At 37.3% G+C, this 26,142-nt stretch overlaps 1 protein-coding gene across 1 annotated transcript in view; it reads left to right on the plus strand.

The window, feature by feature from the left end:
* The first annotated feature begins 11,810 nt into the window (after positions 1-11,810).
* Positions 11,811-26,142, plus strand: part of Gnat3 (G protein subunit alpha transducin 3) — a 42,381-nt gene continuing 28,049 nt past the window's right edge. The window contains exon 1 of the mRNA XM_036182233.1: positions 11,811-12,048. Within this exon, the coding sequence (XP_036038126.1) occupies positions 11,931-12,048 (118 nt within the window). The 5' untranslated portion in view covers positions 11,811-11,930. The remainder of the gene's footprint in view (positions 12,049-26,142) is intronic.

Here is a 26,142-nt window from a genome sequence, read left to right on the forward strand (position 1 = left end):
GCCATGGTTTGGATCTGTAGTGTCCATGTTAAAGGTTTATTCCACAGGTGTAGATGCCATCTCTATCTATAGACATCTTTGTTGGTAGGCCCTACCTGATTTTTATGAAAATCAGTTCCTGGGGACTCCTTTGAAGGACACATGGCACGTTTCGTCCTTTCTCACCCCATCTTGTTCCTTATCATGCTCCTCTGCTTCACCATGGTTCCAAAGTAACAGGCTGAAACTTCTAAAACCTTGAACTCAAATAAATATTTCTTCTTTAGAATGATTTTCTCAAATGTTTTACCATGACTGAAGGCTGACTCCTACAACAATGTCAGTCTTGTGAGTTATCCTAGACAATCACTGAACTTGGGATATTCTGGGGGAACTCCTAACATCAGTGATTACAATGTTCAATGTGTCCACAAAACTTGTTTATTAGTGATAGCATACATATTTCTCAGACTGATTTTTAGTTCAAATTATTTCTTAACTTGATCCAATGATTTAAATGTGTAGCTAAGTTTCATTCATCTTCTGATAAAAATTCCACTGTTTGGTTATATCACAATGTAATAAAACTCAGTTCATTGAAATAAAGTTGCTATTATTTAAGTTGCCTAGCTTGTGGTAGTTTGCTACAGCAGTCGAAGAAGTTAATTCAGGCATTTACCTTTATTTTGTTAATGTGGGTTATATTATGGTTCGTTAAAACTATTAACTATATCAAAGATATTGTCTAAATTTAGATTTACATCAAATATTTTAACAGTATCCATTTCCCAATGTTGACTACTTTCTTTGCAACTATGTTTTTCCTGAAGTGTAATTATCTCTATTATTGTTGGTGAAATGCAAATTATATATCCTAACAATATTTTTATACACATATTTTAATCTAAGAATATAAATGAAATATAAAACATAAATCATTTATTGTTCATATTGGTATATTTATGTTGCTGTAACAAATTTCAGCGATTGGATAATTAATGAAACAGAAATTAATTTTTCAGTATTTTAGAGATTCAGAAATTCAAGATTAAGTTACTGGCTCATTTAGTACTCTGATGAGGGCTGCACCCTAGGAAAAGGAAAAACGCTGTGTTCTTTCCCATGTTCTCTGATATTCAGAGAATAATGGTTGGAATGACAAGCTAACATATTGTATTGTCTCTTTAATGAGGACCTTAATTTTACTGATAAGGGTAAGACTTTCATGGCCTAATCACTTGACACTATCATACCATGGGTAGAATAGAGACAGAGTCAAACTATACATGATGTAATTTGCTGAGTCACTTATAATAATGAAAATAAGATTGTCATTCAGGGGCAGGCCCTGCAGGAAGGCTCCCCTTTTACAAGACTGCAGGCAGACCCTGCAGTCTCCACACCTTGCCCCCACACCCATTTGCCCAAGCTCCCAACCACTTCCTGAGAATCACAGACCAGCCCGCAGCTTCCACCCTGCCCTGGAACTCCCACCTGGACCAGAGGTGAATGCCTGGGATCACACCCAGAGAGGCCGGCACCTGGGTCCCAGCCCTGGGCACCAGCCACACCAGGGAAGACCTGCCCAACTGGGCCCCAGGTTCTGGCCATAGGGCAGGATCCCCCATCCCCACTGGGATGGTTCCCCCTCTCCAAGACCCTCTGGTCAACCCTACAACCTCTACACCCATCTGCCTGAGACCCCAGCCCCTTCCAGAGACTTAGAAACCAGCCTCCAGCATTCCATCCTGCCCTGCGACTCCCATCTGGACAAGAGAGCCCCCAGCTTCCATCTGCCCCAGAACTACCATCTGGACAAGAGGAGCTCCCACCTGGACAAGAAAAAGAGACCCTAGGGACTTCCTGAGACTCAGAGTCCAGCCCCCCAGCTCCTATCTGGCCAGCACTCTCATCTGGCCCAGAGCTCCCATCTGGCCCAGTGCTTCCATCTGGACCAGAGAGAGGCTCCCTAAATCTGTCAGCTCTGTCTGGACCAAGTACACTGATAAGACCAAGAACAAATCTACAAGGAGATGGGCAGACATCAAGGCAGAAGAGCAATACAGCATCAACAGAACCTAGCCCTTCCCCAACAGCTAGACCTGAATATCACAGAATGGAAGAAGCAAAAGAAAACAACCCTATAAGTAACATCATGAAGAGGCTAGAGCCTTATATAGAAGAAATAAAAAATAAAGTGGAGAAACAGACAAACAAAAAATGGGAAGAACACTATTAAAAAAACTAGAGGAAAGGACAAATAAAGCAGAAGAAAACATTAAGTCTCTGAAAGAAATTCATAAAAAAAGCAATGAAACAGATGAGTGAAACAGTCCAAGACCTGAAAAGTGAAATAGAAAAAATGAAGAAGACACAAGGAGAGAGAATGCTAGAAATACAAAATCTGAGTAAATGAACAGGGACTTCAGATGCAAGTATAACCAACAGAATGCAAACTGGAAAATGTAAAAGAAATGGAAAATTTTCTGGATAGGTACCACATACCTAAGTTAAATCAAGATCAGATTGGTTAAATAGTCCAATAACCCCTAAGAAAATAGAAACAGTCATTAAAAGTCTCCCAACCAAAAAAATGCCCAGGACCAGATGGTTTCAGCACAGAATTCTACCAGATCTTCAAAGAAGATTTAACACCAATACTCTTTAAATTGTTCCACACAATAGAAGCAGAAGGAATATTACCAAACTCCTTCTATGAGGCTACAATTACCCTGATTCCTAAACCAAACAAAGATGCAACAAAGAAATAGAACTACAGACCGATCTCCCTCATGAACATTGATGCAAAAATACTCAATAAAATTCTGGCAAACAGACTCTAAGAACACATCAAAACAAGTTTCCATCATGATCAAGTAGGCTTCATCCCAGGGATGCAAGGGTGGTTCAACATACGAAAGTCCGTCAATGTAATGCACCATATAAACAAACTCAAAGAAAAAAAAAAACAACACATGATCATCTCACTAGATGCAGAGAAGGCATTTGACAAAATCTAGCACCCCTTCATGATAAAGGTCTTGCAGCAATCAGGAATACAGGGAACATACCTAAACATAATAAATGCAATCTATAGCAAGCCAACAGCCAACATCAAATTAAATGGAGAGAAACTCAAAGCAATACCACTAAAATCAGGAACAAGGTAAGGCTGTCCCCTCTCCCCATACTTATTCAATATAGTACTTGAAGTTCTAGCCAGAGCTACAAGACAACAAAAGGAGATTAAGGGGATACAAATTGGAAAGGAAGAAGTCAAGCTTTCCCTATTTGCAGATGACAGGATAATATACATGAGTGACCCCAAAAACTCAGCCAAGGAACTGATACAGCTTATAAACACCTTCAGCAACATAACAGGATACAAGATCAACTCAAAAAAATCAGTATCCCTCCTATATACAATAGACAAACAGGCTGAGAAGGAAATCAGAGATACATCACCCTTTACAATAGCCACAAATGATATAAAATACCTTGGGGTTACTCTAACTAAGCATGTAAAGGACCTATATGACAAGAACTTTAAGTCCCTGAAAAAAAGAAATTGAAGATGTCATAAAATGGAAAGATCTCCCATGCTCATGGATAGGCAGGATTAACATAGTAAAAATGGAGATCTTACCAAAAGCAATCTACAGATTCAACGCAATACCCATCAAATTACCAACACAATTCTTACCAACACAAAAAACCCAGGATAGCCAAAAGAATCCTGTACATTAAAACAACCTCTGGAGGCATCATGATCCCTGACCTCAAGCTCTACTATAGAGCTACTGTAATAAAAACAGCTTGGTACTGGCATAAAAACCAACATGTGGACCAATGGAATTGAATTGAAGACCCTGACATTAACCCGCACACCTATGAACATATAATTTTTGACAAAGAAGCCAAAAATGTACAATGGACAAAAGAAAGCATCTTCAAAAAATGGTGCTGGCATACCTGGATGTCAATGTGTAGAAGGCTGCAAATAGATCCATATCTGTCACCATGCACAAAACTTAAGTCCATGTGGATCAAAGACCTCAACATAAATACAGTGACTCTGAACCTGATAGAAGAGAAAGTAGGAAGTAGACTAGAATGCATTGGCACTGGAGATCACTTTCTCAATATAACACCAGTAGCATAGACACTGAGAGAAATAATCAATCAATGGGACCTGTTGAAACTGAGAAGCTTTTGTAGAGCAAAGGACACGGTCAACAAGACAAAGTGACAGCCTACAGATTGGGAAAAGGTATTCACCAACCCCACATCTGACAGAGGGCTGATATCCAGAATATATAAAGAACTCAAGAAATTAGACATCAAAATGCCCAACAGTCCAATTAAGAAGTGGGCTATAGAACTAAACAGAGAATTCTCCACAGAGAAAGTTCAAATGGCTGAAAGGCATTTAAGGAATTGCTCAACATCCCTAATTATCTGGGAAATGCAAATCAAAACGACTCTGAGATACCACCTTACACCTGTCAGAATGGCTAAGATCAAAAACACAGAAGACAGCTTATGCTGGAGAGGATTTGGAGCAAGGGGAACTCTCCTCCACTGCTGGTGGGAATGCAAGCTTGTACAGCCACTTTGGAAATCAATATGGCACTTCCTTAGAAAATTGGGAATCCATCTCCCCCAAGACCCAGCTATAGCACTCTTGGGCATATACCCAAGGAATGCTCAATCATACCACAAGGGCATTTGCTCAGCTATGTTCATATTAGCATTGTTTGTAATAGCTAGAACTTGGAAACCACTTAGATGCCCTTCAACTGAAGAATGGATAAAGAAAATATGATACATATACACAATGAAGTACTACTCAGCAGCGAACAACAATGACATCATGAGGTTTGCCGGCAAATGAGTGGATCTAGAAAAAATCATTTTGAGTGAGGTAAACCAGACTCAGAAGGACAAACATGGTATGTACTTACTCATAGCAGAATACTAGATGTAAAACAAAGATGACTAGACTGCTATACAACTTCAGGGAGGATACCTAGAGAACGGGTCCCTAGGAAAGACACAGGGATCACCCAATGACAGAGAAATGGATGAGATCTACCTGAACAACCTGGATGACAGTGGGAGTAATGAAGGGCAAGATTTGAGGGAAAGAAAGCTTAGGGGAGTAGGAGATCCCAGCTGGATCAAGAACAGATAGGGAGAACAAGGAATAAAAGACCATGATAAATGATGATCACATAAGAACAGGAATAGGCAGAGTGCTGGAGAGGTCCCCAGAAATCCACAATGATACTTCCACTGTAGACTACTGGCAATGGTCGAGAGAAAGCCTGATCTGACCTAGTCTGGTGATCAGATGGCCAAACACCCTAACAGTCATGCTGGAACTCTCATCCAATAACTGATGGAAGTGGATGCAGAGATCCTCAGCCAGGCCCCAGGTGGAGCTCCAGGAGTCCAATTGTCAAGAAAGAGGAGGGACTGTAAGAGCGTGAATTGTTGAGACCAAGATTGGAGAAGCACAGGGACAAACAGCCAAACGAATGGAAGCACATGAATTATGAACCAAAGGCTGTGGAGCCCCCAGCTGGAGCAGGCTCACTGGATAAGTGAGACAATTGAATAGCTTGAACTGTTTGGGATGCCTCCAGGTTGTGGGACCGGGACCTGTCCTTAGTGCATGAGCTGGCTGTTTGGAACCTTGGGCTTACACAGGGACACTTTGCTCAGCCTGGAAGGAGGGGACTGGAGCTGCCTGTACTGAATCCACCAGGTTTAAAGGAATCCCCAGGGGAGTCTTGGCCCTGGAGGAGATGGGAATGGAGGGGAAGGTATGGGGGGAAGTTGGGGGCAGGGGCGGGAAGGGGGAGGACAGGGGACCATGGCTGATGTGTAAAATTAAAACACAAATATAATAAATTTTAAAAAAGGAAAAAGAAAGTTTGTCATTCAGACTTTACCATTCCTAAGTCTATAGTCCATCTATTAGTATGTATGATTAAATTAGAATTCATTGATTTAAATAAATTACACTATGTTCTCATGTATGTTTGTCATGAGGTATTGATGTACACCATTGCAGAGACTGAAAAGTCCCATTATATAGCAGCAAGCTGTACATCCAGGAAAATATAGTATTTCTTCATAGTCTGAAACTAGAGGGCTTATATAGCATCTAGCATGAGTCTAAAAGTCTGAAATCAAGATTCAGTGAGAGAAACAAAGGATTAATGTTCCATCTCCAGCCAAAGACACAAAGCTTTCTTCTCCTTCTCCTTTAAACTCTGTAATGTGCCATGATTAAACCAGAATACATGCAGACTAGCTTTACCAACAGCTGCTTTTAAAAAGTGCCACTGGGTAGTAGGAACTGATGTCTTGAAAAGCTATAGAAAACCCATGGTGAATCATAGCACTGGAAATAGAGAGCAAAGGCAGACCAACTATCACAGAAATACACTATCATAGAATAGCTTTTACTTGTTACTAAATCCTGGTTAAAAATCAAGCATTTTGTCATGACATTACTTTGTGGGTAGAGCCACCAATCATGAAACTGATTCTGTAAGGATGCACTGAGAAACAAACTGGCTTAATGGGAATCTGTTGTTTGGTGGGAATATTGTATCTGGAATTTGATCAATGCATGACCAAAGGGCACTGGAGAGCTGCATCACTGATGGCTTAGTCACCAATGCTTCTTCCTTAGCTGTTGTTTATAACCAGGAAATGAATTAGGAACAGAGCCAAATTAAGTTCACAGCTAGGTCAGCTTGATACATAGAATAAAACCAAAAGTAAATTGTTGCAGTCTTATTTCCATTTTGAATGGTGGAACTAAAAGTCAACTGCAAGTCAAACTCTCAACAAAGACTCAAATGGTGGTAACTGCACATGATTATCCATTCTGTGTGAAGAGCAGAATGAATAAGGTAAGCTATAGTATTACACAAATACATGGTTGCCAATGAATTTTCTGGATAGTCCATGTCCTGGAAATGAAATGACTATATGGTCATGGACAAAGAGTTTTGGAGGCAAGGATGAATGAAGCTGTTGAATATTTGAATCTTATGAAATGCCTAGTAATGAGTATCTACCATGGAGGTGGTTCTATGTAACCAATAGGCACAATCATTTGGCCAGTTGGTATCAATTCAGTCTGGGTCAAGAGATTCTCCAATGCTGTGCCAGTGAATTAAAGAGTAGCCATGATGGGGAATAGAGACTGTGCATGTACTTGTCAGCATGACCTCCTAGGTACATAGGGAAGTAACTACTACTTCTAAATTTTCTACCTATTCATAGGAAAATAATTGACTCCTTCTACAATATATTCTCGTTAAGAAATCAGTCAACTATCTCTTAGCAGAGTGATTGCATTGGAAAGGATAGCCATGACTATGAAACATGCAGTATGAATTTATGTTTTTATTTCTTCAGGTTCCCTTTGTCAAAAGACAGGCCGACAAGAAATCACCAGAAGGGCAGGAATGAATGGCCCTGGTCATGAAAAGGTATGACCACAGTTTTGCCGTAAAATGAGGCAGTAATACCTTGGTGCCCAGATGATCTGAAATGTCTATTGATGTTTCTTCCTCAATTTTACTATTATATAGCAAAGACAGCCACTGCAGCCCAAAAAGGGGTGTGGTGAACAGGGATAAGTACTCTCAATGGTAAAAGTCATCATCATCCAGCAGATAAGATAAGCTGGTGCCTGTATTTTAGTACTATATCACTCTCAATCTCCATGGATTACCCATGTATTTTGCAATAAAAATCCCAAATTTCCTCAAAGTTATAGTTCTGGGTGAGTCTGGTTGGTTTATCCACCACTGTTCCAATTTTAAAAGTCCCCCAAACCTCTTTACCCCTTGAAAATGTGAGAGAACTAGTGACCTAGTACTGTCTCAGGGAAGGAAAATGTAGAATAAACATCAGAATTGGGATATGATGAATAACGGCTGTTGATTTGAGGTCAGCATGGTAGCGTAGACAAGTTCATTTCACTAATTTATTTCTTGTAAGTTTCCCAAGGAATGAAAGTATTCAAAGTTGTGGGACAAGCACACATGTGATTACACTAAACCCAGTTACCACTATCTGGTATAAGAGATGGGGGAGTTGTAGTAAAAGTCCAGGAGCATTGTCCATACTCTCCCATGAGGAAGAAGTTATTTCCCTGACTTGTCTGTTCCTATTCCTTGTCCAGAAATTGCCCTCACTCATAAGACCTCTCTCATTCGTAATAATGCCATTTCCCTACAGTAACACATATTTCAGTGTATGGTTCTTGAAAATGATAAATGGTCCAGCCCTTCTGCCTCATTTCAACATAAGCCAAAGCATCCCCCACCCCACTTCAGATCTCCTAAGGATGCTGATTCTCTATTGCAACTACATTGTAACAAAACTTCTTTTACCAATATTTCTCCACTCATTTACATGGATTCTTCCAAACAACAAATTTTAATTCAGTTATTGCAAGCATCTTTTTTTGTATTAAAGTGAATTTAAAATTTCAAGTATAGCTCAATGATGTACCATTTGTTTGGATATGACTGAGTCTTTGGCCTCAATCCACAGTACCGAAAGAGGGAAAGAAGGTTGTTAACAGCTTGGTATTGCTGCCCAGCTACCCTGGAGGCCAAGACATGTAGTAGATCAAAGCTCAATGGATAATATATACTGATCTACTTTCTTCATTAAAATATGGACACTATGGGAAAGAGCCATATCTAGAGCAAAAAGACACCTTATTGAGAGGAAAAGATCATGGGTAAAAACAAGAAATAGATGCTGAGCAAGACAACAGATTCAAAAGGCCAACAAAATAAAGATGTGTCTTGAGAACTATTGAGAAATCCTCTTTGACAGTGGGGAGTTACTGGCAAAGTGTAGATGAAGAACTCTGTTATACAGGGGGTCATTGGTTGTTCTTTTCTGATAGGATGAATTATTAGACTTAGGTATAGGATAGTTTAGCCTGACATATCCAGACAGTCTAGACAGGGATACAGAAGAGTTGAAACTCAGGATACTTAATAAAAAGCTGCTGTAACAGTCAAAATAGAAAACACTCAGGAAAATAAAGGAGATAGTAATGTAAAATGATTAATAAAAAACTTACAATAGAATTTCAGATAGAAAGAGCATTCTGGGGAAAAAAAACTGTGATATATATTTAGTCATCATTCAATATAGTCATATCCTTATCCATAAAGAGTGTGTAGAATAAAGATGGAAACCATTTTATCACACACATATTTGTATTACTTATTATTTCATAGAGCTATTTAATATCAGCAGTGTCATCTCACTATACCATCTGAAGTACTGACTCGAAGAAGCAATTTTTGATGTGTTCCCTCAAGATCAAGAGATTGCTTTCTGGAAGCCCCAAAGGCTTGAGCTCTCCAGAGGAAATGCTCTGCTCAGCATTTCCCAAAGTGCACATCTGAGCACCATTAGCAAAGGAAGAATGGTTTGTCTAGAGTTCCATGGGGTCATTGCTAAGGCAGCAGGGACTCAAAATGTCCAGGGACCATATACTTGAAATCAACACCTCTTATGAGATATAAAAATAAAATAAAAAATACTGTACATGATAGCTTGCCTAGATAAATTCCAGCAGGAGCTGATCCACGGAAATCAGGTTCATGTGACAACTCCAAAGAGAGCTAAATCAATGACTATAAAAATCCAGGTCAGTAAAAGTGACAAGAGAGACACCCACAAAACACTACTTGAAATTCCATACTAAAAATCAGATCATCATGGGCTAAATGTTAAACAAAAATATAAAATAATTACAAACCAGACTTTTAAACAATTACCTAATATCCCCATTAGTGGATTATACAGAGAACTTAGCCACAAACAGTCTGAGGATAATTATTTGTACTGCTCAGATTTATGGTAATTCTGTTAGAGAAGTGAATTCAAACTCAATTATATTTTTCTTTCTTAGAATACCAACAAGAAAATACATTCTAAGGGTGGGTGTGTGTGTGTGTGTGTGTGTGTGTGTGTGTGTGTGTGTGTTAAAATTTCTCACTATTAGTGGCTAGTGTATATAGTTAACACGTTGGTCTTTGGGATAATTTTGTGTTTCTTGCTTTCAAGAACAGTTTGTGGTCACATCTTCTCAAAGAGCTAGTTAGCTTTAGTTAGTAATCTGTTGATGAAGACTTAGAAAACACAGAACTCTTAAAACAATTGTATGTCCCTGCACAAAAGCTAGAGGTGTATTTATATTTGAGTGCAAATGATATATAAATCTTTTGTTGGTATGGTATTTGGAGGAACCCTGAATATTTAAATACAATGTATATTCAACCTATGAAACATGAATAGGCAAAAGGTAATTTGGTGTGCTAAGCCTTTCATTCTGAGGTGGGAGCCTGTCTACAGGCTGATCATGAATAATATAGCAGGGCCCACCTCCTTCCTTTGGGACTAGCTCTTTGCATAGATGAAAAGCAGTGGGACATGATTTGCACAAATCTTTGCATATGTACCTTTCTGAATCTTTACAGTATCATTACTTGTCTTTGGAGGAATAAAATCTAGGATGTTTTGACTATGTTCATGCATCTTCAGCTCAACATATTTAATGTGCAAAAGTAAACAAAGCAGGACTGTGTATTTAGTCTGGTGGCCTATTTCCTTGTTGTATGAATATTCAAAAACCCACCTGTTCAAACTTTACACATGGTCCCTGCAGGATAGCAGTGACAGCTTGATCAACTAGTTATATTCCAACATTTTATAATTAAATACACTATGACACCCCACAAAATGCAGTGTAAGACACACTTGCTGCTACAGACAAACATCTGTGTTTATAAGAAGACTATTTTTGACAACTTACTAAATGCTTTTTGCTTCAGATAAATGAATAAAACAATGCTGTAAAAATCATTTCTTCCCTTGATCCAGTCAGTTTTCAAGATGTTTAAGGTGTTAGTAGGGTAGTTAAATGATGTGGAACACATTTAGATGTATTAGTATCTTGATTATCAGAACTGAAACTTTTTTCTGCTTCCAAGAACGTTGGTCTTTATTCCCTAGGTACCAAAGCAGTCAACATCCCCGCAGCACAGCAGCTGTTGCTTAATAGCCCTAAAGAGTTAAGTGCTGCCCACATGGATTGCAGATCAGTGTCTCTACAAAGTGGGCCTTCAATTAGCATTGATGGATTGACTTTCTCACAGGCAGTAAAAGCTCAATTTACAGAGATGAATCCTACAAGACTAAAAGTCCATAAGTTAAGATACTGGACCTAGAATTTTATGTTTGTAGACATAAAATATGTATAAATATGGAAAACATATCCTTTGTTTCAATTTTTTAAAATGTTATCTAATTTATTGACATATTAAGAAAATGTCAATATTTGTGTCAATCTAAGTATAGGCAAAGTGGAATTTGAACAGTGACATTCATACTCGTCCTGAGTTATAGAAGTAGTTATGGAGAATCTGAAAAATAAAACATTCAAAGATAAAATCAAAGTGTTGGTTAATAATAATACAATAATAATAATAAATACAACACCAATAACAAATATTTCCTGTTGTTGAAAGATGTTTTACTTGAATTGCCTAACACAGACCACCTTGGATATCAAAATTCTGAATGCTTTCCATGTATTTTGTACTGGACTTTAAGGCAGCTAAGCATGGTTTTGAAGATGTGCCAGATGTGACCATTTAATTTGAAAGCATAATGAGTTTCCTCTTCAGCTTTCATTGGAGCTGCATAGCTTTCCCTCCCGATCAGGTGACAGATAGAAAAGATCCCCCTAGTCAAAGCAGAATTGAGAGTGCAGGGAATAGGCTGCTGCCTGCCCTAGTAAGCACTGCTCTTAAGTCCTCTACCCAAACCGCCGCTGAGCTCTGTGTTTGGAAAGTTGAGCAAGTCAACTGACCAGCATCTCACCTCAAAAGATGGGAAGTGGAATTAGTTCAGAGAGCAAGGAGTCAGCCAAAAGGTCAAAAGAGCTGGAGAAAAAGCTTCAGGAAGATGCTGAGCGAGATGCAAGAACTGTTAAGCTGCTGCTGCTGGGTAATATGTTTCTCTGCTGCTCTCAGCATCTGATTTTTGTCTTCATTTATGGCATATTTATTTTTCTCAAATTTTAACTTTAAGTGTATTACCCTTGGAGGATTTAGTATAAAGTGTGTTTAAATTCCTAAATGAACTGATTCCTATGTGTGCTCTATGTGTATTTCATAATTTGCTTTATATTTTATACTTACTACATTATTTAAGAGATAAATATTAGATGCCTCAGTTTACCTCTTTCAAAGACTACAGGGTATCATTATTAAAAGAAGACTCATAAACATCTATGATTTTGTTGCATTCTATTTGTTTTCTAAATAGCAACTAAAATCCTTAATGACAAGTCCTAAGTGTCTTTTATTTGTTTAGATAGAAATAAGCTGAGTGTTTAACATCAAAATTAATGTTAAAATAATTTACTCTCAAGTTTTATGTACAATAATGACAAAGTTCTTAAAATTATAACAAGAATATAATTCTAAGACTGCAGGAGCAGTAGTACTTTTAATTTTGCTGTACATTTGAAAATACGGCATTCAGTTCCTTATAGAACTAAATATATTATATATTCATTTACACATGCCATACATTATGTGACTACTTTTCATTACTTCAAAACAAAGAAAAAATTATGACAACTATAACATTAACAGTCTCTCAATTAACTAAATGAATTAAGACAATCTATGTGCTGCATATTTTTCATAAACTACTTAACATACAATGGTCACTGACATAAAACAACAGAAATTGTTGGAACTTGTGGAAGATAAATGGGAAGAAAAAGCTGTAAGAATTGGACAGAATAATATTTTAGCTCAGCAGCATGTAAGATTTAAGAGAAATTTAACTGTGGACTTCTGGAGAAGAAGCAGAAAAGGTATAATTAAGATATTAAAACCTATGACATTTTTCAGCACAAACATATGTATTAGGTAATTATATTGTATAATCCAGGGGTAACTCAGTAAGTAGCATTCAGTGGATTCAGTCTGTCATTTTCTTTTTTTACGTTATCAGTAAAACATAATCACTGCTGTCTGTTTCTCTACAATGAGGCTATTGGCCAACTAGTGAACCAGATAGCTTGGCTTTTGAAACATTGCTTGTATTACAATATTATATGTATAATATATATGTATATATAATATATAGTATATGTGTATATATATATATGATTCCCCAAATTAATAAGAATTTAAGTCAATACAGAAACAAATCAAAATAAGAGCTTTGACATATTGACAATTGCGTGTTTACACTGAAACTAGTTGTTTGCAATAGTAATTCATTACTTCAGGACTGTGAGTTTATCATGAAGCAAATTTCAATTTTTAAATATTCTTTTACTCAGTGATTTTCAAAAGCCAATCGTGGGCTGTGTCTCTTGTATCTCAAGGAAAGGGTCATGTTCTCTCCTTTCTTCCTGAAGTTCTGTGGCTAGGAATGACCATAGGACTCACAAGTAGTCACCTAGAAATTGATGATTTAGGAAGTGCCTTTCATGTTCCCTTACAATGGCACAACGGTGCTAATGGAGAGACAGAGTGAGCATCTGTATGCATGCAATCACTGCTGTCTGTCTGTTTCTTGACTATGAATGCAATTGACCAACTTTTTCAAGCTCATGCCTCCTTGCCCTCCCACTATGGCAGACTCTACCTTGAGTTTAGCCAAAATAAATCCTTTCTCCCCAAAATAAACAAACAAGAAGGTGTGTTGGAGTAACTGGCCAACTGGACATGGGATTGTGATGGGGAGGAAAGAGGTGAAATAAGAAGCTGAAAAGGTGTCATTGAAAAACAAGCCCCCCCCCCCCCCAATACAATGATGGAATGAAGAAAATTGAGATTTCCTTAAATTATGAATGAGAATTGACAGATTATTGACACACATTGGCTTCTATAATCAGAAACACAAAACACACTGGAGAGATATTCATCAGGACACAACTTATTATACACAAAGCTCACAAATGGAAATGAAAGTACCCCAATTGTCCTTAAACTTGTAGGTTTCATTAAGCGAAAGAGTAATTTTTATTAACAGGGATGAGAAAGAATTATCAGTTGCAACATTGTCCCTTTTATTTATCCCAGAAGATAATAGTTTCATACATTCCTTCTCATATCACAGTATTATTTGCACCAACAATGTATAGGCTGAGCTGCTCAGATTTAATTTAATAAAACAAATCACTCTTTTTGGTTTTTACCATTTTGATTTATATTTGAAATATTTGACTGGTTTTTTTTGCTTTTGAACTTTGAACTCTACATTTGATTCAGTTGTCAAGTTTGAAACAATAAAATCTGTTTTATTCTCGTTTTTTAACTGAACTTAAGCTTTCTACACTGTATTTTCATATTCAACTTGACTTCATTAAGGCATCGTACTGTGTTTATATAATAACTCAGCCTTCCTACTCTCTCACGCTCAAAAGTCTTGGGTTTGTTTGTTTGTTTGTTTGTTTGTTTTGTTTTGTTCTTCAAGACAGTTTCTTTGTGTAGCTTTGGAGCCTGTCCTGGAACTCACTTTGCAGCCCAGGCTGGCCTCGAACTCACAGAGATTCATCTGGCTCCGACTCCTAAGTGCTGGGATTAAACACATGTGCCACCACTGCCTTGCTTGGGTTCTTACTGAAACAAAATTCTTACTGAAACAATATCTATACTCTTTGGTCTTATGATGACATATTTAGCTTAATTATGGTAGTGACCAATTCTGAATTTAACCCTGTACTTAGAAAAAATAAAATCTACAAAACATGGTGCAATCCACTGCTCACTTTGATCCTCACTGACTAGTGATTTCTGGGTGCTAAAATCCAGAACACTAAGTTTCTTATTTGCACTGGGAAGTAGATGTAAACACTGTGTTAATGGAAATAGGACTTAGGGAATCTAAAGGGCTGAATCCCTCACAAGTCTCTTCCCCACATTCGTGTTTTTGTAGTCTTTTGTTTGTTTGTTTGTTTGTTTGTTTTTGTTTTCTTAATTGGGAGTCACTTTTTTTTTCTTTTATTGAAGATAGATCCTTGCCTGGTGGTGGAGGTGGCACAAGCCTTTAATCATAACACTTAAGAGGCAGAAGAAGGTGGATCTTTGTGAGTTCAAGGCCAGAGTAGTCCAGAACAGCCAGGGCTATATACAGAGAAACCTTGTCTGGAAACTCCCTCCCCTCAAAAGATTCTTATCTCACACAAAATATACAAAGTATCCTGATTATAGTTTCTCCTCCCTCTATTCCTCCCACTTTCTCCCCACCTCCCCTCCTCTCCAGATCCACTTCCTTCCTGTCTCTCACTAGAAAAGAACAGGCTTCTAAGAGATAAAACCAAACATAACAAAATAAAATATAATGAGATGAAGCAAACACTATCTTACCAAGGTTGGACACAGTAATTCAATAGAATGAAAAAAGTCCCAAGAGCAGGTACAAGAATCAGAGACCCACTTATTATCACAGTCAAGAGTCCAATAAAAAAAATACTAAGTTAATAACTGTGATATATTCACAGAGGACCTGGAGGAGACCCCTGTAGTCCCGTGCTTGTTGCTTCGGTCTCTGTGAGCTCACAGGAGCCTTGCTTAGTTGATTCAGTGGCTTTGTTCTCCTGGTGTCCTCCATCCCTTCTGGCTCTTAAAATCTTACAACCTCCTCCTCCCAGAATTTCCTGAGCTCTGAGGGGAGGGATTAGATGGAGACCTCCCAATTTGGTTCTCTCTCAATGTAATGCCTGACTGTAGGTCTTTTTATCTGTTCCCATCTGCGGCAAGAGGAAGCTTTTCTGATGATGACTGGATAAGACATGGATCTGTAAGAATAGCAAAATATCATTAGGAGTCATTTTATTGATTTTTTAAATTTTCTTTATTATTATTATTATTATTATTATTATTATTATTATTATTATGTTATAATTTTACACATCAGCCATGGGTTCCCCTGTCCTCCCCCTCCTGCCCCTGCCCCCACCTTTTCCCCAGCCCCTCCACTCCATTCCCACGTCCTCCAGGGCCAAGACTCCCCTGGGGATTCATTTAAATCTGGTGGATTCAGTACAGGCAGCTCCAGTCCCCTCCTTCCAGGCTGAGCAAAGTGTCCCTGTGTAAGCCCAACATTCCAAACAGCCAGCTCATGCACTAAGGACAGGTCGTGGTCCCACAGCCTGGATGCCTCCCAAAGTTCAAGCTATTCAATTGGCTCACTTATCCAGAGGGCCTGATCCAGCTGGGGGCTCCACAGCCTTTGGTTCATAATTCATGTGCTTCCATTCATTTGGCTATTTGTCCCTGTGCTTTTTGCAATCTTGTGCTCAACAATTCACGCTCTTACAGTCCCTCCTCTTTCTTAACTATTGGACACCTGGAGCTCCACCTGGGGCCTGGCTGAAGATCTCTGCATCCACTTCCATCAGTGGATGAGAGTTCCAGCTCAACTGTTAGGGTGACTAGGTCAGATCAGGCTTTCTCTTGACCATTGCCAGAAATAAACAGAGAATTCTCAACAGAGGAAGTTCAAATGGCTGAAAGACACTTAAGGAATTGCTCAACATCCCTAATTATCCGGGAAATGCAAATCAAAACGACTCTGAGATTTAAAAAAAAAACAAACAAAAAACCCCAAAAAACAAAACAAAAACAACAACAACAACAACAACAAAAAAAACAAACAAAAAAAACAGTTGTGTTTAGTTCCACCCTAAATCTCTGGGATTTCTTGACTCTCATTCTTGGTTACCCAAGCAGCATCAGGTATGGGTTCCTTCTCATGGAGTGGACCTTAAGTCATATCAGATATTGGTTGGTTACTCCCACAACTTCTGTGCCACTATTGCCCTAGCCTATTTTGCAGGCAGGACAGATTGTAGGTCACAGGTTTTGTGACTGGGTTGGTGTCCATGTTTCTCTTTCAGTCGTCTGCAGTGTACCTTCCTGCACCAAGGAGATAAGAACATAGGAATGAATGTTCAATGTAGATACCAGCTTGACTTTTCCACGTTCAATGAACTGTGTGGGTGTTGTCCTTGGCAATGTGGTCCCATGCTCAGTTTGCAGAGAGCAAACCTTTGTTTTAACAGCAGTCTGGGTAGTTTGGGGATTTACATGGGACCCCAGTGGCCAAAAACTCAATTGAATGCAATCCAGTCCCATCACTGGAAGCCTCTCCTGCATATAAGAGATGGCCAGTTGAAACTGTATCCTCCATTACTAGGAGTCCTCATTAGGATCACCTTCATCTTTTCCATGAAGTTTTTACTGAACTAGATTTTCATATTATCTCTCAAATGCTTCCCAAATTCAATCATCTCTCCCTCTTCTTTCTTCTTCCAACCCTCCCCCAACTATCCAATCCCCCCACTCCTGTCACCATTTTTCCCTAGTTTGCCCATAAAATCTATTCTATTTCTCCCAGAGAGATCCATGTGTTCCCCCTACCCCTACCTCTAGTCCCAGAATCCTCCTCTTTACCTAACCTCTCTGGGTGTATAAATTGTAGTTTGGTTATCATTTTCTTAATGACTAATATCTAATAATAAGTGAATGCATACCATAGTTATCTTTCTAAGTCTGAGTTACCTCACTCAAGTTGATTTTTTTCTAGTTCTACCCAACTGCCTGAACATTTTATGCTGTCATTTTTGGAATCTCAAATGTCTGAGAAACATTTATAAAAATGTTCAAAATCCTTAGCACCAAAGCAATGCAAATCAAAACTACATTGAGATTTAATCTTACACTCTTCAGAATGGTGAAGATCAACAAAATAAGTTATAGTTCATGCTAGCAAGGATGTGGAACAAGGGGAACACTCCTCTATTGCTGACAAGAATGCAAACTTGTACAACCACTATGGAAATCAATATGGCAGTTCTTTAGAAAACTAGGAATCAGCCCACCTCAGGACCCAGCTATACCACTCTTGACATATACCCAAAGGATGCTCTATCCTACCACAAAGACACTTGCTCAACTATGTTCATAGTGGCTTCATTCATAGTAGCCAGAACTTGGAAACAATCTAGATGTTCCTCAACAGATAACTGGATAAAGAAAACATTTACATACAGGTGTATGTTCATGTCTTTTTGTTCTGTTCTGAGGTCTAATAAGTTAACCAAGGCCATCTAGGTGTCTGAGTTTCAAAGTATCCAGCAGAGACTGGTGGACTCACTACTGTATGCGCAACTAAAGATAATTACCGCTTTCCTTCTTCATATATCAGTAGCCAATACTTCAGCAGGGATGGGGGAGGTTAGGGCCTTACAAGGACTCATCTCCACATCTGTCTGACTGTTAACAGGCCTAGTTCTGTGCAGACCTAGTACAGGCAACTTCAGCTGCTATGACTTCACAATTGCAGTGGTTGTGCTAATCCTAAAGGACAGCATTTTGCAATTCCTCCCCCTATCTTCAAACTCTTACATTGCTTCTTTCCTCTCTTGTATAATGTTCTCTATGTCTTGGACAGAGAAGTATAAATGTCTTATTTAGGATTGAGCATTCAACCACTCCTTACTCTTTGCACTTTGAGTAGCCATGTGTCTCTATATTCTCCAAAATTCATTTCATAGAGTAGCTTCTCTGGTAGAGGTTGAGAGTAGCCTTTTGTTCATGGTCAAAACATGAAGATATAGAAATAAGCCTGACCCCATATCAGTTTAATTAACCATAGTGAGTTCTCCCTAATATGTATGACTATACAACCACAGGTTTTCTATTTAGTTTACAGTAACCAGACACAAATTCCCTACTGTGGAGGGGACATAAAATCTGACCATGGAGTAGAAGATTACCCTCAAAACTGTTTTCTTACTATTGCCCCATTAGACTTGAATTTTTGGATTCTATAGCAACACTGTACTATTAAAAACATTTATATAAGTAACATGAAAAGTTAACAAAATTATTTACCTTTCCCTGTTGTTGTAAAAAAGGATGGTGTCACATTTTACAATCTGAACAGCCATGGGTCACATGTACCATAAAAATTTCTTTCATTTAAAACATTAAAGTTCAGAACCCATATCCATATTTAACTTTCTTCCAGTTCCTAATGTACAAATGCATTCATACTATGAACCTAAAGAAGTCAACTCAAGGCCGAGCAGGGGTGATGCATGCCTTTAACCCAGCACTCAGGAGGCAGAGCCAGGTGGATCTCTGTGAGTTCAGGGCCTGCCTGGTCTACAGAGTGAGTTCCAGGACAGACACTAAAGCAACACAGATAGAAACCCTGTCTCTAAAAAACAAACAAACAAAAGATTAAAAAGAAATCTTTGAAAACTATTTTTTAAATCTAATAAAGTGAATATAGAATTTTTGGAAACACTGTTGAACTATGATTAACATACTATATATTTAAAATACACAATCTGATACATTTGAAGATAAATATACCTATGAATATGCCCACAATCTATGTTGTTCACATATTTATAATTTATGAACTCCTTATTTATTATTACCATATTGATAAGAATAGCACATAAAACTTATAATCATAGCAAATTTTTAATTACATACTGTGGTTTGGTACCTTTAGGTAATTTGAACATCATTGGATATTTTCAAGATAAGCATGAAATTGGAAGTTGTAACATTCAAGCAAATGATCACTAAAAGGAAAAGACAGGGGACAGTATAATTTCTCCTTGGTGAGATATGTATAAACAGTTTGCCTGAAGAGAAATTTTGTGGCATTTAGATGTTTATTTTTTATTTATTAGAAAAGTTTCAAAGACAAAATAACAGACATAAAATTTGATCTGACCCCACGTACTTTCTAATGTGATACATTGAAAATCCACAGTATTTTCATGTAGCATTTATATGAATATAGTTACATTAAGTATCATAATCAAACAAAACATTATTTAATTCTGTATAAAGAAATAGTCCTAAATTTTGGGAAAGTGTTAACACCATAAACACAATAGTGATGAGAATCAAGGGAAATTGTCTAAACTTTAAAAGGTAATAATAAAAATATGTGAACTATGAGTAGATCTTGAATCTAGGAAATATAAAAAGAATAAAAAACTGTGTAACAATCAGATGAATTTGAAATTTTAGTGTTTCATCAGAGAACACTGGGATTAAGTTAAAATTCCTCATGCTTGCAAATATTCTCACACTTGACAGAAAACGGCCTTATCACAAGATGCACTTAGAAGTAAGCATTCATGGGTAAAGTGTCTAATTGCTTTCAAAAGTTTCAGCATAACAAAGCAAGTAAAAATACTCACACTTACATGCATAAGAATACAAATATCCACTAACAATGGACAGGCAATATGAGGACAACAGCATTAGTGTCTGATAAAGGCAAGCAACGTAAATACAGGATTCTGAAGTGCTGTGTTCTCAAGCCTCTATCTTTTTTAAGTTAGAAGCAAAATGTTTGTGGGAAATAAACAAGTATTATTCTACTTATTTTTAGCAAAATAAAAGGGTACTTATTGATAGGTTTATTTTGCTTTTAAGCTAAATTCTACCAAATGATTCATGGACAGATCATTTCAACATTTTATGAACATTTATAGGAAAGTTTTGTCAGTTCATTGAATAGATCTGATAGAGATATGAAAGTCTTGCCATTTTTTTCAAAAGATAAAACAAATTATTGGCAGACTTGTAACAGTATAATATATTAAATATAAAATAAAAGTGGAGAGAGGGGAATTATGTGAAAGATTAATCCCAAAAATAGTGGTTAAATACTATCAGGATGTTCGTTGACATTTACCACATCATCACATTAATAGAGAGAGTCATTATTGTATCAGGAGAGGTAAAAAATAAATCCGATTATTCATCTGTACCTATCAAAAGCAAACCAGGGAGAAAAGTGAATTCCCTTACATAGATAGACTGCACAAACTAACTATCATACTAAGTGATGAGCAACAATTAGTATTGTTGACTATAGACAGGGAACGAGGATTAAAGATGATCAGTGAGCTTCCTGTCAACAAAACAGTCTCTGACATTTTCTTGCCCTTGACTTTCCCTTTGACAAATTCCAGGCAAGTACCAGGAATTTGGGTGAAGGTGCACAGGCATGAATTTCTGTCAAGTGGGTTTAGTTGAGAACACAGTGATGGAACAAATCAAGAATGTGAATGATGTGAATTTGCAGAAAATAAATAATATCATTTTTTTTTCTTTTTTATGACTTAAAACTAACAGAAGTTTGAGAAAATAATACTTCAGAAATCTGTTTCAAATAAACAAAGTCGCATGTCATAAACATCCTTATTGCAATTCAAAAAAATATCTTTGTGGCTGACTTCATGTGGAAAAATATAGAAATCTCTTAACAACTATGGGCTAAATATGTGGAAGAAATAATGACAAAACAGCAAGCTAAAAACAAAAAGGAAGACAAACTAATCATGGTTGTATTTTGAAAAGCATTCTATTTTTAAAAAGATGTGGCTGAAGTTGCTTCCTTACGCAGCTGCACCTGAATGCCAGTGCTCACAAACATGGCAGCTAATCTCAGTACCCTGGTACTGACATGGAGCGGTCAGAGTGGAGGAAGTCTAACAAGCATGGTCCGTAAGGAAGTATAAAATGAATGGAAGGGCTAGAGAGATGACTGAGATGGTTATGAATGCTTACTGCCCTTCAGAGGACCTGAGTTCAGTTCCCAGAACCCACATTAGGTGGCACACAGTTGCCTGTAACTCCAACTGCAGGGGATTTGAGCTCTCTCTGGACTCTCTGAGAATTTACCATTGTGTGTATACATCCAAAGACACACATAAACAAGTTCTTAAAATATAATAAAATGTAAAACTATAAGTAAAAGAGTGGAAGATACTGTCCTTGAAGGATCTTTCAAAGGATAAAAGTACATCCTTCACATCTAAAGAGGCTTCTAGTACTTTCTACAGTATTCTCCAAGTCATTTGCACCTGTAATTTAATCTCCTAAAACCCTAAAATGTATACACTAACACCAAGATTTGATAAACAAGGAAAATAACATTCACAAAGATAAAATTTTATCATACTGCCTAGTAAAAGACAAAAATTACAGAAGCTAAATTAAATTGCATAAACAATGTTTTTTTTTTTTAAACTCCAAATGCACATGTACAATAGTTTCTTTTTCTTTTCTTTCTTTCTTTTTTTCATATTTTAGTCCAGGCTATTGAATGGCTATCATGTAGAAGAGGGAAAAAGTCTTTAATTTTACTCATGAGAATTATTGAGTGGAGCAAGTTATTCCTTAAAAACACTAAATATAATGAGGAGCTGACACTTTAATACAAATAATGTCTATGAAAGCACAGCTTTCACTTTACCTTAAAACAGTTAAATAAGTCTTGAAGCCATTTAAATATTTCACTACTAATTCATACCCAGAAACAATGAAACAAGACACAGCATTATCAGGAGAATTGAGAGTTTATTTGAAGGTAGATCTAGAATTTGTATGAGAACATTCATCTCTACAGTTCTCATCTCTCTCATGCATAGAACAACATTATCTACAAGGCTGGCTCATTCTAACTTTCTTTCTGCTGAACAATTATATGATTTTAATGGCCTAGAAAATTATCATACATATGAATAAATTTCAAGTTATTTAATCTCATCTTGCCTGCTTTAGCCAAATGAGCAATCAAGGCTTGTGTTTGTTCAGCAGAGTTCAGTTATACCTATGACTATTATACAGATTTAAAATTCTTATTTCTGCATAACGTTTTGTTTATCTTTTACTATTTACAATATTTTTGCATATTAAAATTGAAATTAAATATAAATTTAATTGTTATTTGAAACATTATATTCTTCAAAGTAATGAATATGTGTCTTGTGAAAATTCCTTTGGTACTCTTTAGCTCAGAAAATAATGTCAGTTCTGACCACAATTTAGAAGGAAGAAGCTATTTGGGGTGTACTCAGCATATGCAAGCATGCTGTCATGTGTATATTTAGCCCTGTAACATGATCTAATCCTACAAGAATGGAGTGTTGATTGTGGACTAAGAGCTACAATCAGTGTGAGAATGGGAATGAACAGTTCACTTCTGAGGAACTTTGAGATGGAGTCTTCGGTAATAAAGGGGATTTGGGGGTAGCTTGGTTTTTTCTGTAGTAATTATGCCAATATTGCAGTTGATTATACGGGACCTTCACTTAGAACACTAAACTCACTATACAGAGCAAAGAAAATATTTTTAAAAATTTAAAAACCTTTAAAAGCTACCTTATCTGCTATTTTAAAGTAACTAATTATTCTGCCTACCTTAGGCACATCATTAGTTACCTGATAAGATACAAAGAATTGTTGTATGTTTACAGAAATAAATGGGAAACTCCAGTTCTTAGTGTTATCAATATGACCACCATCTGATTTTGACTGCTACCCTCAGTATTCCTGGATTTCATGTCTATGGTTCCAAGCAACTAAAGATTAAAAATGCTTGAAAATTTGCACCTGTATTTAACACGTAGAGATTTTTATTCTCATTATTCTATCAATAATAGAGAATAACAATAGTTTACATTACATTTACATTACAGTTGGAATTATAAATCATCTAGTGGTTTAAATCACAGTGGTGAGTATGCATAGGCCCATATGATATCCTACTATATAACAGACCTGTGTATATGAGTTTTGTGCTTTCCAGAGACTCCGTGAATCAACCTAGTTTGTTGCCAGTGGATAAGAAAAGTTTGCTATCACTCTGAATGTACATTTACCTTTGTCCTCCAAATGTGTGGCACAGTTTGATTATTCTATAACAGAGAGATACAATGGGAAGTTTTAATCTGGCTAGTTCTGCTTTCCTGGTGCTACCATCTCTTCATGACCTGTGGCACATGCAGTTATGTATGCGTGTGCTCTGATGGAGGTGAAACTTACGGCCTTGCACATACTAGACATATGCTCTACCAATAAGCTGTATCAGGTTTCAAAACTCTTATAAAATTTTCTTGTTTTCTAAAGGTTGCTATTCCATTTTATTGAAAACACTCCATGAATAATTTTTATTTTGTTACAGGAATCATAAACAATATATAATTTCTTTAAAGTTTTCATTGATATTCAAAAATGAAACATTCTTTGCTCAGTTTCAAAATTCCGCAGTTTTTCACCCCAGCAGTACCACTTTCCCTGACCCAAGTACAGTACTAAGTAAAGCTCCATCGGGTAAGACTGCCACCCCTGCTCAAGTTGTTGGGTTTCCTCTCACATTCCCACAGCTGGGAATTTTCAAGTCAGTGAAATTAGATACATATGTTTGCTGCGGTGGGGTGAGACCCTGTGAAGCTGTCTCCTGTGCCTGAGAACACTTGGCTCCCAATATCCACTTCGGATGTTTGTGGCTGCAGACCCAGGGCTAGATTATAGTTTTTGGTAGGCCTGAGAACCCACAGGCCCAAGTTTAATACCATCACTGCAAAGGTAAATGAAAAAGAAAATAAGTCTGTGAAGGAATATTGGCAGTGCTAATTTTTGTACTTATTGGCTTTGTTTCAACTTCCATGACCTGTGGTGGAAAGCATACTAGCATAATAAAGGAATCAAGAGGAAGGTCAGTAAGTACATAACCACCTGTCGATGAAGCCTTGATTACTGCAGTCTTACCGCTTCTCTTTTTGTTTCCTACATGATAGGCAGGTGTTCAGAAGACTGCAGAAATCAGATACATTAGGGTGTGCCAGGCACAATACCTGCTGCCACATAGAGCTAAATTTAGATGCCTCTGTGTCTGTTCCTCCAGGCTCAGGAAAACATATAAAAGCATATAGAAATATTTCAATGGAAAATACTTGTCTCATACAAAGGACAATATCTATTTTTCAAGCTTACTTTTCCTTTAAAATAATTTCATACAATACATTTTGATTGCATTGTGGTTTTTCTCTCCCAAGTCCTCCCAACCCCCTACCCACCCAGTTTCAGGACTTCTCTCTCCCTTCTCAAAAATCAAAACAATCAAAGACAATAAAGCAATAACAATCAAAACAAAATAAACCACACACAAACAAAACAAAACAAAACAAAAACAACCCCCCCAAAAAAAAAATCCCTAAATAAAAGGAATCTACTTCCTGTTGGTGCATTGATCCTAGGCACTGGACGTGCACTGGAGTGAGGCAGGCACACTCAGGGACATGCCTTTGGAGAAACCTGAGTTGCTTTTGCTAAGAGGTATTAATTGCAAATAGCTTCTTGGTTAGGGTTAAGTTATTCTTTAAATATACGTTCTAAGAATTCTTTCTTTCATGTGAAATTTATTTTACCAAGGGATGCAATGAAAAATTAAAATGATACATGAAAAATTTTAAGTGTGGAGAAGAAGGTAAGCACTACAGGAAAAGTGAAGATCAAGTAGTTGTAGGTGGAACTAAAAATCTACTTAGGCCAGGCAGTGGTGGCGCACACCTTTAATCCCAGCACTCATGAGGCAGAGTCAGGCGGATCTCTGTGAGTTCAAAGCCAGCCTGGTCAACAAAGCAAGATCTAGGACAGGCACCAAAACTACACAGAGAAACCTTGTCTCAAAAACACCAAAAAAAAAAAAAAAATCTACATAGTGGTGTCAGGATACTCTAATCCATATTCATAAGTATAATTTCAATAAAATTTTTAGATTTTGGGTTATCAAATTCAAACTACCTTTTGCTTACATTAAAATTATAATACTTTGATAAATCAAGATAACTATCTGCCATACACGGATACAAAAGAAGAAACCCAGGGCATGACTTGTGATATCTATACTTTCAGTTTTCATTTCTCAAAAGAATGTTCTTAAACTCAAGAGGGATTCAAGAAATATCTCCAAAAGGTCCCAATTGACAACCTAAAACAGCCACTAAGTTTTCGCTATACGTTCTTATTTTGTATGTTAAGAATCATGTGCATTTGGAGTCTCTCTATATGATGCTTCAAGAGGTAAGTGGATGCTCCAATGTTTTATAGTGTGGGTCATAAACTAACAATACATGTTGCAGATAAGGGTGACTGTAATAGCTGCAGGACCACTGCTGGTTCCTCATACCTACCTCTGTGCATCTAGATCCTATGACAAGAGACATGCCATGTCACCTCTCATACACTA

The sequence above is a fragment of the Onychomys torridus genome, chromosome 3 (assembly GCF_903995425.1).
Source record: "Onychomys torridus chromosome 3, mOncTor1.1, whole genome shotgun sequence".
Classification (NCBI taxonomy): domain Eukaryota; kingdom Metazoa; phylum Chordata; class Mammalia; order Rodentia; family Cricetidae; genus Onychomys; species Onychomys torridus.